We start from the raw sequence: 15,903 nt of genomic DNA on the forward strand, positions 1-15,903 counted from the left end.
ATAAATGTTTTATTTCAGTTTTGTGAAAAATTAACAACATTGACACCTGTACATCGTAGTGGTTGTGACCTTTATAATTTCTCCCGTTCATAGAAAGCCTGTGATTAATTGAATTTGTCTCTAAGGCAGGTTATTCTGCTGAATGATACAAAGTGAAGGCTCATTGAAGAATGTGATTATACAGTCAAGATGTCCAAAGTAAACACTTCTTACAAAGAGAAAGCTTCAAAATAACACTGCTCATAGGCACATTTGACACAACTCTCTTCTTGTCCAGGTCTGAACCACCGTCACTACACAGACACATCTCTTATTTTACTTTTTTTTAAAGGACACATCCATTGCACAAAACACACAGTTTCAGCACATGAAACAACCTCTTGAAGCACATCTTGCACATGCTGTTCATGTCATAAATACTATAATTTGAATGTTACTGAGACACATAAAAGAAATGGATAATGTGACATCTCGGGTGTGGGATGGGGTGTAGATAAAGGCCTTAGATATTCTGTTGCGAGTTGGTCTTAACAGTGCTGCAGCATGGTCTATATACAAGTTGTGAGCTGTTGTAGCGGTGACATGTGATGGTCCAACTCCTGCTTTAGAAATACTTCGTTTCAGGCTAAGGCATACACTGACATCCATAGATCCTGCAATAGTACACACCTTAATTCACCAACAGGGTATAAACCTGCATACATATTGACTTTTAGTACAGTAAGATTTTTTGGCACTGACATTAGAATAAACATCATGACTTAATTTGACAGTGAAACACTAATTGCAAACAAGCCATGACAATACAAGTGACACATTACTAACTTCAGGTTTCTGGTTTTCTACATCATGGTCACAAAGGACATACTGTACATATTATCGCCACATATTGCAAAACCCGAGTGACAGTTGTTTGCTACTCAATGCACCTCTTTTTCTGCATATCTCACATTTATCTTCAATAATAATAATAATATTCAAAAGTCCATGAATGTTTATGGCTCATTAAAATCAATTGTAGCATGTTGTTATGATCCGGTCTGTGCAGGTGATCTAAAGTTCCAGGCACAAAGTGAAGATTTTCTTCAAGTGTGACATTGGTGCAAAGTTGTGACTGAGAAATAAGCTGCTTTCACTGTCTTCTATCTGAAAATGCCGGGGTTGAACAAGTCATGCTTTGTTTTGACCTTTGGCTGAAGGAAACACTCATGCTCTGACCTCATTCATTTGTACACTATAAAAACCTTAGCAAGAACATTAGACAACCATGCTGTCACATGTTACATTTGCAGTTGGCTTATATTTCCTTTTAGTATTATACAAAAGCAACAGTGTATGCTTCTTTTGTAGTATCTATATGCTTGTGTGAGTTCAGTTATTCGCTTTTTTTTTTTAAATATATATAAATTCAAAGCAATTAACGCACAGTGTTTGCAAAGATTCCTCCAACCCATCAACATGTATCCTCCCGCTGTCCATCTCTCTTTATCCAAACATCCGGCAGGTCTGGCTTACTGTTTGGTAAGATGACAACTTCCTCACTCTGACTGGTGCGGCCCTTATTGCCAGTCTCATAAACAGTTTCTTTTAGTGAGAGACGAAGTGTGTCTCTCTTCCCGTTTAGATGCCCTGGTTGTAACTGTACCTCCTCCTCTTCTTCATGTTGCTGTGTGTTTGAAGGCCCTGCTTCGATGTCACTCAGGCACGTCTCATTAGAGTCCTCAAGTCCCTCGCAGGAGCTCTGCGACTGGAAAGAGAGGTTTTTGTTGGAGTGTTGGTGGTGATAGAGGCTGTCCTCTGTGGTTTGTTCGTCTTTGCAGAGAGACGGCTGGTCAATGGTCTCCAGCGTGTGGCTGATGATGGTCTCCTCTAGACTTGAAGATGAGGAAAAGGATGAATTGCTCCAGTGCTTCACCCCACTAGACTGACCTCGACATGTTTTACAGAGCAGCTTGTCCTTAGCTACATCTTCTTGCCCCAGGCCTACAGGCCGCAGGGTGTTTTCTTTGTAAGGAGATGAAGTCTGGAGTGCTGGAGGTGGTTGGCAGATCTTGTGTTGATGGCTGCACATCTCCTCACTGTCCTTGTCCATGCTATCCCTGCCCACATCCTTCCCGCAGTACTCAATCTCATCGGACAGCACGGAGGGTCGGTTGGACAGCTTACTGGTGCAGGTGCTGTTTTCAAAGCTGTCACTCAGTCGATAGGCCAATGGCTGCAGCTCGTACTGCTCAGGCCCTCGACCCCCACCTCCTGCTCCGGTCTGTTTCTGTCTCTGCTGACGTTGGTGGTTGGGGTAGAGATAGCCACCTGCTTCTTTGTCATAACTCCTCCTCACTCTAGATCTGCCAAAGGCTCCGTTAGCAGCCGAGGCTGACGAGGAACCGGGTTCTGCCGCCGAGCAAGACGACAGCACGCTATCTGTATGGTCTGAAAAACACGGTAGCGTAATCTTTCCACAGTTTTTCTGGGGTCCGAAAAAGCAGCATAGGGACTGAAAAAAGAAGGTTGCAAATCCACATGCTACACATTTCACCAAAAACAGGAAGATACCCAGTTTTCTGAACAGCAAGGCTGTGGCAGGCAACATAATGATCCCCATGGAGAAAAATGCACCAGAAACTATTGCTACAGGACAACCCATCCTTTTAGTGGAGTGTGCTACTTTCCCGATTTTGTCTGTATGAGGAGCCAGACTGTAAGATATGCAGTAGTTAGCAATAAAGTCAACAGACAGCCCTGCTGCTGATGATATAAACAGGGCCTCAATGCCGCTCAACTGCCATTCAAGAAGGACGAGGAGGCCGACGGTAACGAAAACACTGCCTCCTACAGCTGCAGTCCCATATATGCTCAGTGGAATATTCCATGTGGTTAAGAGAAGCAAAGCAAATGTGAGAGCTACAGAGAAGCCAGCAACTACGAGAGTCTCTGAGCTCAAAGACTGTTGTAGGTCAAAAAGAGACAGATGACTGATGAACCATCCGTTTTCCAGCCCTTGTGGTGCTCCTGATATTTCTCTGTTGAACCATGTCAGGATTTCTCTGTAGAAAAGACTGGTTTTGCTGAAGTTGAAGCTGTAGAGGTATGTGGTTTTGAATGCCAACACGAGGGCAGCGACCCTGCCATCTGGCTGGAAGTACAGGCCTCCGCTGTGGGCCAGATGGCCCTCGGCATACCTTTCCGCCAGCATCATACTGAGGCAGTTCTCAAAAACGCTAGGAGGGTAGGGGAAAGGGATGTCATTACAGCAAAAATCGAAGGAGTCATCACTCTCTGAGCACCGTCTGACAGATACCCAATGTATTAGCTGCTCCACAAGACAGATATTGTCCGCCATAACATCTTTATCCTCAGGCGACGGAGGGGAATAAAAGCTTTGGTTCTGAACCTGTCCACACAAGTCCCTTAACCAAACCTGAGCATCCGGCTGGCTCATGTTAAAGTATGGGTCAAGAACCAAAGAGCCGTTGCTCTTGGGGTTAAAGTGATCACCGTTATCAGTCGGTTTGACACCCCACACAAGCATTAATGTCACAGGTTTATCCTCTCCATTCCTCTGTCTCTCAAACATAAACATGTGATGATACTCTGCATCGTATCTTTCAAACGGGTGACTAGAGCGGAAAAGCTGGGTGACCTTGCTGTCTAAGGTGGGCAGCTTCATGCCTGGGTCAATGCAGGACATGTACGTGCCCCCAGCAGCGAGCACCGCAAACCAGCACACCCAGATGTACCGAAACTTCACCACTCCGCAAGGCAGGATTTTCATAAATAATAAGTTGGAAGTGTCTGTGAGACCTCTTTTTAATTCTCTCAGCTTCTGCCCAAGCGTGAAGAGACATCTCTTGCGTGAGCTTGTATCCCAGAAACCACCAGTGTTTTTGGAGCAGCATGGTTTCCATCCCTGCGCCACTACAGATGCAGAGGATGCTTCTGTGTAGCGCTCGCGCAGTATGAAAGAGCATGGCAGCCATACCAACGCCAAGATAGAGCTGATGAATGAGGAAGTACCTAGATAAACAGAAAAACATCGAATTGCTGTGATGCTACTGAGATAACCAGAGAAAAATGCTGCACTGGAAGTCAACCCAGAAGCTAAAATCAAATACCCCACTTCCTGCAAAGCTCTGTTTACTCTCTTATCGAGGGAGGCTGAGGGATTCTGGGAGAGCTGCAGATTCCAGAAATCAGCAAAGATGAAAACCTGATTGGAGCAGCTTCCTAAGAGAATAAGAGCTGCTGAGAGGTTGACCAGGGGGAAGAAAGTCAGGCGAAATGCTACTTTGTAGATGAAATAGGAAGTCAGAAGGGAGCCTGTGATTGCTATTGCAGATAATGCTACTATGAAGAGAGAGTGGAGATAAAGAGCCATAGTGAAAAGAAGAGACACAACAGCGAGGACAGGGTAGACTGAATCCCATGCCAGGTAATACTTGAACAGTGTCTGCTTGATACCAAAGTCCATGCCAGTGATTGTTGTATTGTTGTACGTCAGGTCCCTGCCTTCAAGACTGTTCATGTACATCTCCATCATGTGTTCTCCTTTGTTAACGGGTAAGAACAGAAGACTGTATTTGAGTGTTGGGATTTGGTATTCAACAGTCTGTGGACCAAGGAAGTCTTTATCTACCAGGAAATGCAGGATTTGAAACACCACCCGGGATTGTTTACAGCGGGACGGGACAGAGGAACAGCCACCATGTTTGGGTCTCTCGACACAGGCTTCCACAAGATGTCCTTCATGATAGTATGGAGCACATTTCCGGAGAAGGTTCAGAGACTCAGACACCTGGTGTGAAAGAGAGAAAACTTTGGTTAGTTAAAATTAATTGTTCAAAATGTGAAATTATACCCACTTTCATTGAAGTTAAAATTTGACTTTTGGGAAAATACGCTTATTTGATTTCAGAAAGTTGGATGAAAAGATCAATACTACTTTATCTGTATGATAATGTGCCATTTTACAGGGGGGGGTCATGTGCCTGACTATTAATCAGCTGGCAGGCATCCAGTGGAGAATCGAGGAAGTCACTGTTGCCAGCCAAGAAAGAGCCAGTCAGTACATAACTGCGCAGAATTGTTGTTTTTACACTGATTTTTGTACGGATTTAAATGAGATATAACAAATTTATGGATTTTGTTACCTTTGGAGAAAGCTAGGCTAGCTATTTCCCCCTATTTTCATTATTTGTGCTAAGCTAGGCTAACCAGCTATTAGGTGTTTATATTAACTGTAAATACATCAATCCTCAATCAAGTTTTTAGCAAGAAAACTTCAAGTGTTGGACTAATGCTCTAAATTTGTGAAACTTTACAACAGAAATAAATGTGTTTACAGCCTGGTATAAAAAACAGTTTTAGTCTCTATAGTTCAATTTACTGAGGTTATTTTATTTATACAACTCACCAACAACATGCACCGTTGTTGGTTCACTTACTTTACAGTACAATATAGGCAATTGCATTGCACTATTTACAAAAAAGCCTGTTTATAATAACAGAGTAATTTGTTTGTATGGTAATTTTTCAAATGCGAAGAGGCCCGCAGTACCTGGTGTGAGGTGAGGCTGAGGCAGCAGGAGGCATTAGTGAGGACAGCCAAGTAATTCCCCAGAGACCAGCTCGGACAACAGCCGCTTCTGGACGTTCCCTCAGCCTCCCCCCTCACATGCTGCTGGCACAGGTCCTGGAACTGAGCCTGGGAACGAATCTGTCAGACAAGCGAAAGATTTTTTGAACACATGCCCAGTTTTGAAACAAATTCACAAAAAAAAAGAAAAACATTATAGATGAGGGAGTGCGCATAAAGTAGCAATTTAAATTTCAGCACATAAATGTGTAATAAGGTCTCGGGGAATTCAAGAAGATGAAAAGTGAGATTTGACAGAAGTTGATGACTAAAGAGATGAAGAAAAGAAGCAAAGGGCAGAAGAGCAAAGGTGAGCTGGAGGGCTGAGTAGATGAGAGCGAACCCTGGATTGCTCCATCTCGCACATGGCGTGGATGGCCTTCAGACTCCAGAGACTGGCTGAGTTTTCTGAACGAAACACCAGCTGAGCCAAACGCTCGCCTGCATGGAGAGAGACAGATGGATTTAACATACAGGAACAAGATGACCAACAGTGAATCAGCACAGCAAGAGTTAAAGGTCCAGTGCGTAGGATTTAGTGGCATTCAGCTATGTAGTTGCTGATTGCAACCCCGTCTTGTCACCCTTTGTGTTTAGTTTGTCTGCTCTAGGCTACTGTAGAAACCGTGGTTCAGTATGGCAGACTTCTTATTTTCTGGTGATTGTACACTCGTGAAAACATAGTTATGAATATTATATTCAATTTCTGACATATTCTGTAAATAGAGCCCCTTAAATCGTAAACACACTGGACTTTTAAGTTTTAGGGTATAATTTCAGGTAAAACCAGGCGAACAAGAGGTTTTTTGTGTGTTATATTGGGCTGTTTGTGTTCAATAAAACATATGCTTTATAAAATGAAAACCTCAAGGCATGGAATTACTAATAAATCCATTTAGTGAGCTTTCTGTGTATTTATAGGGCAAGCAGCAGTAAAGTCTTTGATCTACCACACTATTTCAGAGCTTAAAGAAGAAAATGTTCTCTTTGAAGCCACATTAAAAGCCATTATTCACATTTCTTATTATCTTATTATTTTCTTCTCTTTGTAAATTTACAACCAATAAGCCCCTTTCCTTAGTTCGCTACGAACGCTGAGGGCTTTGCTTTCAGCTCACAGTATTTATATGCTGAATGGGCACGTATCACATTTACATTATTTTAATAATATTTCCATTTCATTGTCTGCTCTGCTGAGTATGCTGGAGCCAGCGGCGTTGCATATCCCTCCTAACTTTCATAAATGTGCAACACAAAACTACAATTAGGATTATGGTTGTTATTTTGATGTGGTTGGTTGGTTTTATTGTTACAATATCAGTGTAAGAAGCTTTGAAAGATATCTTTATCATCAATTAATCTTACTGACAGCTACAAACTGATCAGGACTGACCCACCTGGAGCATTGCAGAGGAAAGTGTCTGGAGATGAGTTTCTAGCCAGCATCCTCTTGATGCGCAGCCTGGAGGAATCCTGGCTGCCACTGCCGTCTCCACTGGCTGTACTCCCAAAACTGGCACAGATAGATACACACACATATGCACTTTTTCCACCTCATTAAACTCATACTTTTTGTTCCAATGAAAGCGATAAGTGTCACAATTAAATCATTTTATAACAGGAAAAAAATGTTTTCTTGCCCACTTGGGGGCAGTGCAACATACACAGCAACATTGTTATTCATTTGGAGTAGTTGACTGATGGATGTAAGTGCAATATTTACTCTCTTTTAGCCCTGTTCTTGGTCTTGACTATCTCCTGAGGGAAATACATGGTTCTTTTGCTGCTAAATGTTTCATTGCACTAACTTAATTTGTCTGCTGTTAAGTGCTGAGCAGGTAGTGTATAGTGGGTGTATCAAAATAGGCCGGGTCCTGCAGCCAAAAACCACGATGATCGTGATGGACCAGTGACACGAATCAGAACAGTAAAGTCGTGAGCTGGGAAACCAAAACAATGAGCTAAAAGATGCTAGGAAGCTCTGTAGAGCTGAGAGCCATGTGCAGTCAGGTGATAACTCTCATTTCCACATTATGCATAGTTATTTAAACATAAAAAATATTGATTACAGCAGCTTTAATAATTAATTAAAGGAGAATGTTGATGATACGTACTATTGTCATGCTCTTACAGTGTGTCAATACTCTGCTGACCTTTTACTGAGCTGCTGCGGTAAAGGAGACAGAGTTTTCCCCGGGCCTGTATTCTCCTGCAGCTCGGACAAGCTGGACTGCCGAACTCCGATGTATGTTCCCCGTGGCTCAAAGCCCTGAAAAGATAGAGAGAGAGCACGCACACACATTCACACACTAACAGACATCAAAGCTACAGACTCAGTGTGGACGCTGGTGCCCATCAATGCACTGCAGAGGCTGACTGAATGAATTAGCATCATAAGCAGCCTATAATCGTAACTACTGTAGAAAAACAGCCTGAAGTAGTAGTAGATGAGTTTTTGATGTGGTCTTAAAAGAAAGAGCTCCACACTTATGAAGCAGAAACCCTTGTGTAGCTCCTTTTATCTCATAAATGATGTATTGTTGTGATTCATATGTTGTATTTCCAGAATCATGTCTTAATCAGTTTATCCTGAAGCCATCTCAAAGGTGAAAAGATGTATTTAATTAAGATGACAGCGAGTGGGATCTAATTCAGTGCGGTTCATTGAATCAGAGATGAGACAAAATGTAAATGGATACGGTTGAGATCATCAGAGTCAGATCAGAGTCTTTGGGGAAACAGTAATTAACACTCAGCCTGAGATGGTGAGGGGGGGTAGTATTGTAGACTTGACAGAAGGGTGACAGTAGAGATATAAATGCTGAGCTCAGGATTGAATTTTAGACACTGTATGCCTTTATATATATATGTGTGTGTGTGTGTGTGTGACTGAGTGTGTTTGAAACTCACCAGCAGCGGGTCAGAGAAGTCCGGCAGTGGACCAATGAAGAGTCCGGCCAGTGAGCATCCCAGCAACAGCACGGCACAACCCACCAACACTGCTAACGGGTAGTCCACTACCAACTGGGAATAACTGCCAAATAGAAAACCACCGAAGAAGAAGAAGCAGTCAGTGAATAAGAAAATGATTTTTATGATCAGCATTACCGCTGAAGTGAAAAATAGTTTCAGTACTTACTTTCTAAGGATGCAGTAGAGTCCTCCTTTCCTGTAAATAATTGAAAAACTTTATTATAATAATTGTTCTTTACAAATCTGAGAAGGATGCCACAAGTAAGAATTGAAGATTTTGAGAAAACTGCTCATTCTTTTTCTTATAAGAGTTAGGTGAGAGGATTGATGCCACATCATGTTTATACATCGATTATAAGGCTGGAGTCAGCGGCTGGTTAGCTTAGCTTAGCATAAAGACTGAAAATAAAGGGAAACAGCTAGCCTGGCTCTGTCAAAAGGTAAAAATACAACTGCCAACCCTTCTGAATCTAATTTGTTTAATCCATACAAAATTAATTGTAATCAACAGTTTGCTGTTTATTGGCAAACTAAAAGAAACACAACACAAACTGCCATTTTTACATTTAATTATTTTAATAAATTAAACAGTCAGCCTAGCTGTTTCCTCTGTTTCCATTCTTTATGCTAAGATAAGCCAACCAGCTGCTGACTGCAGCTCTATAATGCAATGTACAAACATGAGAGTGGATCTCAAAATGTCTACCTCTTCCTTTAAACACACCTTACTGTCACCACATGTCGCTGTGTCGGTTTCTGTGCCCCGCTTTCATTTGACCCGTGCAGCCAATGACATCTCACCGCTCCGTGATGAGACGTCTGATGGCCAGAACTACAACCATGTCCAACTTTCACCACTACACCACCTTCAGCATGAGGACCGGTAGTGTTTGAATGACAGTCGTGGCAGGTGTTTGGTTTGATTAGTCCGTAATGACTGCAGTGGGGACATTTTTGAGGATGTACTGAATCGTAGGCAACAGTGTGAGGACCATGAGGAACCTAACGATGAAAAATAAGATAGAAAATATATTCAGAGACAAAGAAGATTCTGTCTTGTTTAAGTCTTTTGACTGACACAAAGACTATTTTCACCTCCCAAATCCTGAATCTATTTCTAACCTTTTGAGATGTTCTGACTCTGTTTTAATGGTTCTCCAAAATATCTATCCTACACAACACACAGTACAGACAGTGCTCATACATACTTGGTGATAAAGCTGGCAGGAGGAAGAGGGTCTGCCAAGGCTGCTGCAACTGTCACATAGTTCGCCTTCGGACTGAATGACTGTCAACTGGGCCTCAGTGGCACACTCGCTGTCAGGGGGGCACAGAGACACTGCAGGGATCTCACTGAGGAGGAGAAAAGACAGACAGGAGGAGAGAGGGATGGGTGAGAAAAGAAAAAGAGGAAATGAAAATATTGTTGCAGGAGAGGAGAAAGGGTTGAAAAATAAGCAGGAGAGCAGCAAAACTCTAAACCGAAGGTTCAAAAGTTCAGTCTGTAAAACAGTGAAATGAAATATGCAGGGGGAATGTTTATAAAACTTAGGAATAATAATATATATCTCCCACCACACACTGATTGACGTCTCAGTTTCTTGCCTGCATTCTTTACTTGGCTTCATCTCATATTCAACAGAGAATTGGGCGGGCAAGCCAAACTAATGAGGTAAGGAATGGATTTCTGGGTAACGCACTGTGACTACTGGAAGTAAGGCGGCCCAATTAAAATAGAAAGAAGGAGGGTATCAGAGAGAGGGGAAGCGAGGGAGTGAAAGAAACTGTTTTTGTATCATGTCACAGACCCCATTATGAGAGGAGTTGGTGACTGTCTGGGATAGATAACATGAGACTGAGTAACGATGGGTAATGGCAGCAGTCAGGAGAAGCATGGAGTGATGTGTTAATAATATTATTCTCCTGTCAAGTTCACTTTATGAAACTTGGTTAAAGAAATGTCTAGTTTTAGCCACACTAAGTGGCTCTAGGGATGTCTGTGTTGGTTGGTTGGTGGTTGGTGGTTGGTTGGTTGGTTGTTTGGTTGGTTGGTTGGTTGGTTGGTTGGTTGGTTGGTTGGTTGGTTGGTTGGTTGGTTGGTTGTTTGGTTGGTTGGTTATGGTCCACCACTTTGGTCTGGATTGAAATATCATCAAATCCATCTAATCTCTCTAAACTCAACTGGTCACGGCAGATGGCTGCCCACCATGAGCCATGCTCTGCTTGAGGTTTCTGTCTCTTAAAGGAAATTTTTCCTTGCCACTGTTGCCAAGTGCTTGCTTATAGTGGAAACTGTTGAGTCTCTGTAAATAATATTATAAAGAGTTCAGTCTAGACCTGCTCTATTTGGAAAGTGTCATGAGATAACTTCTGTTATGATTTGGTGCTATGTAAATAAAATGAATTCAATTGAATTGAATGAGGTTGACATTTGTGGTTTGGAGTGAAATGTCTGAACAACTATTGTTTGACATAGAATTTGGTACAGGCATTCATGTTCCCTACAGGATCAACTGTAATGACTTTGGTGATCATCTGACTTTTTTTAAAACATCATTACCGGGTCAGAACTTCAATTACCAATATTTAACAGCAACATTCCTATTAGTAGCAACTGTACTATCTTTTATTACTAATTAGCAACTGTAAGATGTTGATTATGCTAAAGATTATACATGCTAAATATCAGGATGGTACAGTAGCATGCATTTAGCTCAAAACTAGTATGACTCTAGACTTTTCCATTCCTTATCTACTATATTAATATATTCCAAAACACTCAAATAGATGTCCTGTAAAATCAACCAGTATATTAAAACCATTAAACCTTGGTGATCTGTGCATGTTACAAATATTGTTCAAACATACAGAACGTTTTAATTCCCAGAGATTAAATAAGTCAATACTACGGCATCATCTTTTTCCATTTGATGGCTATGGCTAGCCATAAAAACATTAGGTACTGGGGTTGTATATTTTAAACATAATATTTGCTTTAATGAAGAGCTGGAACAAGCTGATATGATATATGTATATATGATATACTGTATGTGTACAGTATACAGGGAGAGATTGTATATCGCAGTGGTTAAATCGGATGACAGTCTTGCTTTTCAGTCAGATAGGTTAATTTATTTTGGTTTTATTTAACAGTAACTTCGAGAATTATAATTTTAAGAGAGTTTTATTATAAAGTAAATATACAGACCAAACTGGACTACTGAGTAATTGTAGTTATAATTGTAGTGTAGTTGTATCTTACTAAAAGGGCCTGATGAGGTCTGTATAGTCTACCACGTGCTTGTTTTTCCACAGTCGACTGGATGCAACCGTGCTTCTTGTCTTGTCACCAGGGCAACAGAGTAAGTCAACAGAGCCTAAATGACCTCACGCAGTTTTATTTGCATCCCATAACAAGGACCACAGATGATGAGTAGTCCGTTGAATTGGTGGTATACAGTAGCAGAGGGATTAAGGAGCTGATTAATGGAGCTCAGTGAGGAACTCAACCCTCAGTATTTATAAAAACTGTAATATGATCTAAATAATAAATAGCACACAATGTGCGCAGTAGCTCTTTGTCACATCGCAAATGTTTGTCCAGTTTATCCTATTTAGGCACTGGAGTGAGCGAGTAAATACACTCATAAAGTGTATCTGGAAGTCAACACTAGTTCTATTGCTGTAGAATAATAAACTTCATCCATCCAGAAAACTTTGCGGGTTCAAACATATGCTAAATTATTAGTGGGTACTGTGTAACCTGTGCCGGCAGCCTCCTCACTACAGGGTTCAGGATAATTATTAGTATTTAAGCCTATTACTCTCCTTTGATGGTTTTTCATGGGGCACACACACACACACACACATACAAGGAAAGCAAATTGTGGAACTCATCAATATTTCATTGGATGAATACAAAAATAAATCCAGGAAGGTGTCACTGAGCCACTCAGCACACACGGGAGGAAACAAAAAGGACACGTGTTTTGAACTGATGTCATAAATCTGAGAAACATAAAAGAAACAAAGTGTATGAGATAAAACAAAAGTTGTTTACAGTCAAACAATCCGTTTATTATGTATACTTAACTAAAATAATGCAGTCTCATACAACAGATCCTTGTGCCTCACAGCACAAAGCATTGTAATTCAACACCTCAACAAACTGTAGCCTCCAAAATGACCGTTCACAATGGTAAGATTTATTTATGGGCTGTTGTATTAGAAAGCTTTAGCTTTATGTAGGTGAACCTAGTGATGACTGAGTGTATGCTGTGGGGAATGAAGTATTCAGAACAACACTGTAGAAATACAAGTAAAAGTCCTGCCTTGAAAATGTTACGTCAGTAAAGGTACAAAATGTACTTAAAGAATCACCCATATGGGTGTTACACAGTTCTATATTATATTATGAGATCATTATTACTGTGAAAGGAGCATTTTACTGTCGTTGCTGGCCGAGCTGGAGCTAATTTTAACTATTGTGCACATAAATAACCTCCTCTTTTGACGTTTGTTGTTGTTCGTTTGTTAGAATAATTGTATTTCCTTCTTACTGCCCAAACAAAGTTTTTGTTAAATTAATCTTGTAAACACTAATCTAATGTAAGAGCAGTGTTAAAAATCACAAAATATCTAACAGGCTAAAGACTGTCGGCTCCTCTGTCAGCGCCTTCGTTTATACAGTCTCTTTCATCAACTCACTAGAAGCCAGTCAGTCTCAGGTCCTCAAACATCTCCTAAATAACCAATCACTCACACGAAAAAAGAACAAAAGCTGTACGCAGAAGGCAAACTGTTAACCTTCCTAAAAAAAGAGATCTAGTTTATGTGGGGGTGTTATTAATAAGAGGGAAAAGACTTGCCCTCAAGAAAAGAGAGGATACTTCCCAGAGAGACAAAAACATGGCCTGTTGCTGAGCTAAAGAATGGCAGACCCCAGCTGTTTCCAGCCCCACTGTCATATTTGAAGCCCCACAGTCATTTTTATATGCAGCAGGGTGAGTGATAGGGTGACATCAGTGACCCAGAGAGCAGCTCTGACTTCAGCAGGAGGCTGATGACGCTTTTCCAGAAGTCAGCTCGAGTGTAACCGTGACAGAGAGTGTGTTGTTTGCGTGGCGTGCAGAAAATATGAGTTTATGCTCTTATTTTTTTCTCATGAAGAAGATGCTAAATTAAAGAAGGTGCCAAAAGCATGATTTGTTCATCATCTTGCTAAAATAAAGTGTGATCTCATGGATTAACTAGGCTGCTGACCTGAAAATGATTGTCAAACATAAATTCTTGAAAGTAAGTTCAGCACATGAGCATCTCTCGGCAGTACACACAGCGCAATCATGAATGAATGCAGCCATAATGTTTAGGTGATAATGTTATAATAGTGTAATGTAAAGACAACAGCAGCAGAAATCACATATCCAGAATCCTATTGTCATGAACACAGCTGTATTGAACAATACTCACATTGGCCACAGGAGGGTCAAATTCACATTCATGTCTACAACTGTAAATCTCATTTATTTCTCTACACTAATCAAGTTACACAGTCAGCGCCAGAGACATTTACAGACAAGACAAAAACAACCTACCTCTGGCAAGCCTCCTGAATCTCCCTTTCATCTGTCGGAGAATCATCCATCACTATCGCATCCGTGCTTTCTCCTATTATCGAGCAAGCATCCATGTCCCTCCTGATTCCGCTTTAAAGCTGAATTTGAATTATAAACGTCCTGTTATTTTTCAATTGGATTAACCAAACAGACTCCATCTGTCCAGAGTCCACGAGGATCAGGGAGAGAGAGAGAGAGGTGTACGGGGTTTGTTTCTGAGGCTGCTACTACAGTGCAGCATCGGGGCTGTTGGGGTTAATCTGCCCCCGAGCTGCGCTCTGATTGGCGGATCCGCGGTGATGCTGAGGACGCTTGCCTGGTCGCTGTCCAACCGGCCTCGGTGCTGGAGCACAAAGTGACGGATAGTAATGCATCAGTGCTTGTTTGATCGGCTCGGACAGGAGCTACAGCTGCCGTTTAATGTACGTTATGAAAGTGCACAGACAGCGATGATGTGTTTAATTAAAACAAACACTTAATTGGGACCTCCAGCTGCTGATCACCATGGTGCTGAATACTGTGAATGGTGTGACATATTACTCCTGTCAGGGCTGATGAGGTGAAGCCAGGTAAACCTTCATTTAAACCAATCAATAAGGGGGATACTGGGATCATCAATATTTGAATAATTTAAATTAAACTAAAGCACAAGAACTGCTCTCAATACAAGACATGTTGGTGCTAATATAACTACTTACATATGTGATAATACACTATGTGTAAAGGTTTTAACTAGAATTTAATGAATCATTCACTAATGCTCCATAGATCAGTTATAAGAACAACTTTTGAGTTGCCACGTTATGAAAAATCCCTTGTTAGACCACAAAACGTTTATTAACATGTAACCCAACCAACAACAACCAATGGATGACTTATTAACACTTGTTAAAGTGAGAACGCCTGTGTGCATCGTGTATTACTGCATTCTTACCAGAAATGCAGTAATACAGTTTAACAGAAAAGTTAAACACCAAAAAGATTTTTCACAAACCCAAAAGTTGCTCTTAAGAAAGCATTTGTGAATTATTAGTTAGCGATTAATAAAACAAGATGTAATTCATAAAAGGTGCCTTATTTGAAAGTAGTAGTAGTAGTAATAGTATGTGGCATCTCAAAATCCTTATTCAAGGAGCAGTATTTTGGATTTAGTGACAGTGTTGCTAATTGCAACCCCCTCACCTCATCCTCTCCAAGTGCATAGAGAAACTGCAAAAGAAAAGAAAAGAAAAAAAGAACATCCCTATCTAGAGCCAGCGCTTAGTTAGTCCATTCATGACTACTGTAGAAACATGTCAGTTCAACATGTCGTCATTGTAAGGTTACAAAAACATAATGATTCATATTTTCAGGTGTTCTCAGTTCTCGCTCTGTTTATAGAGGCTATGAATCTTACACTTGGCCTTTAATAAATACGTACTTTGTTACTTTCCTCAGATCATTTTCAAGCTTTGAACTGGTTAAGATGTGGATTGTGCCAAAGGAAGATGAAAAGCAAGTTCCTATAAATTGTTTATACTAAGTGGATATTTCTTTCAAGTATAACATCAAATATTGATTTGTAGAAGCCAAAAAGAAGAAAAAAAGGTGATGAGAGAAGAGAAAAAATCAGAATGTGACTTTGTGTTACCTATTAAGAAAAGTGAGAGCCGACTGACTCAAAAGAAAGGAGAAACTGTGACA

At 40.9% G+C, this 15,903-nt stretch overlaps 1 protein-coding gene across 1 annotated transcript; it reads right to left on the bottom strand.

Moving 5' to 3' along the window:
• Positions 1 to 85: 85 nt before the first annotated feature.
• disp2 (dispatched RND transporter family member 2) lies at positions 86 to 14,462 on the bottom strand. The gene is made up of 10 exons (XM_019277134.2): positions 14,200 to 14,462; positions 9,814 to 9,958; positions 9,330 to 9,607; positions 8,772 to 8,801; positions 8,543 to 8,666; positions 7,786 to 7,901; positions 7,030 to 7,145; positions 5,976 to 6,073; positions 5,555 to 5,713; positions 86 to 4,792 (listed from the first exon to the last, which is right to left on the bottom strand). Exons 1-10 carry the CDS (start codon positions 14,292 to 14,294, stop codon positions 1,454 to 1,456), a joined length of 4,500 nt encoding a protein of 1,499 aa, XP_019132679.2. The 5' UTR covers positions 14,295 to 14,462; the 3' UTR covers positions 86 to 1,453.
• Positions 14,463 to 15,903: the final 1,441 nt, after the last annotated feature.

Source organism: Larimichthys crocea, chromosome XXIV (genome assembly GCF_000972845.2).
Source record: "Larimichthys crocea isolate SSNF chromosome XXIV, L_crocea_2.0, whole genome shotgun sequence".
Classification (NCBI taxonomy): domain Eukaryota; kingdom Metazoa; phylum Chordata; class Actinopteri; family Sciaenidae; genus Larimichthys; species Larimichthys crocea.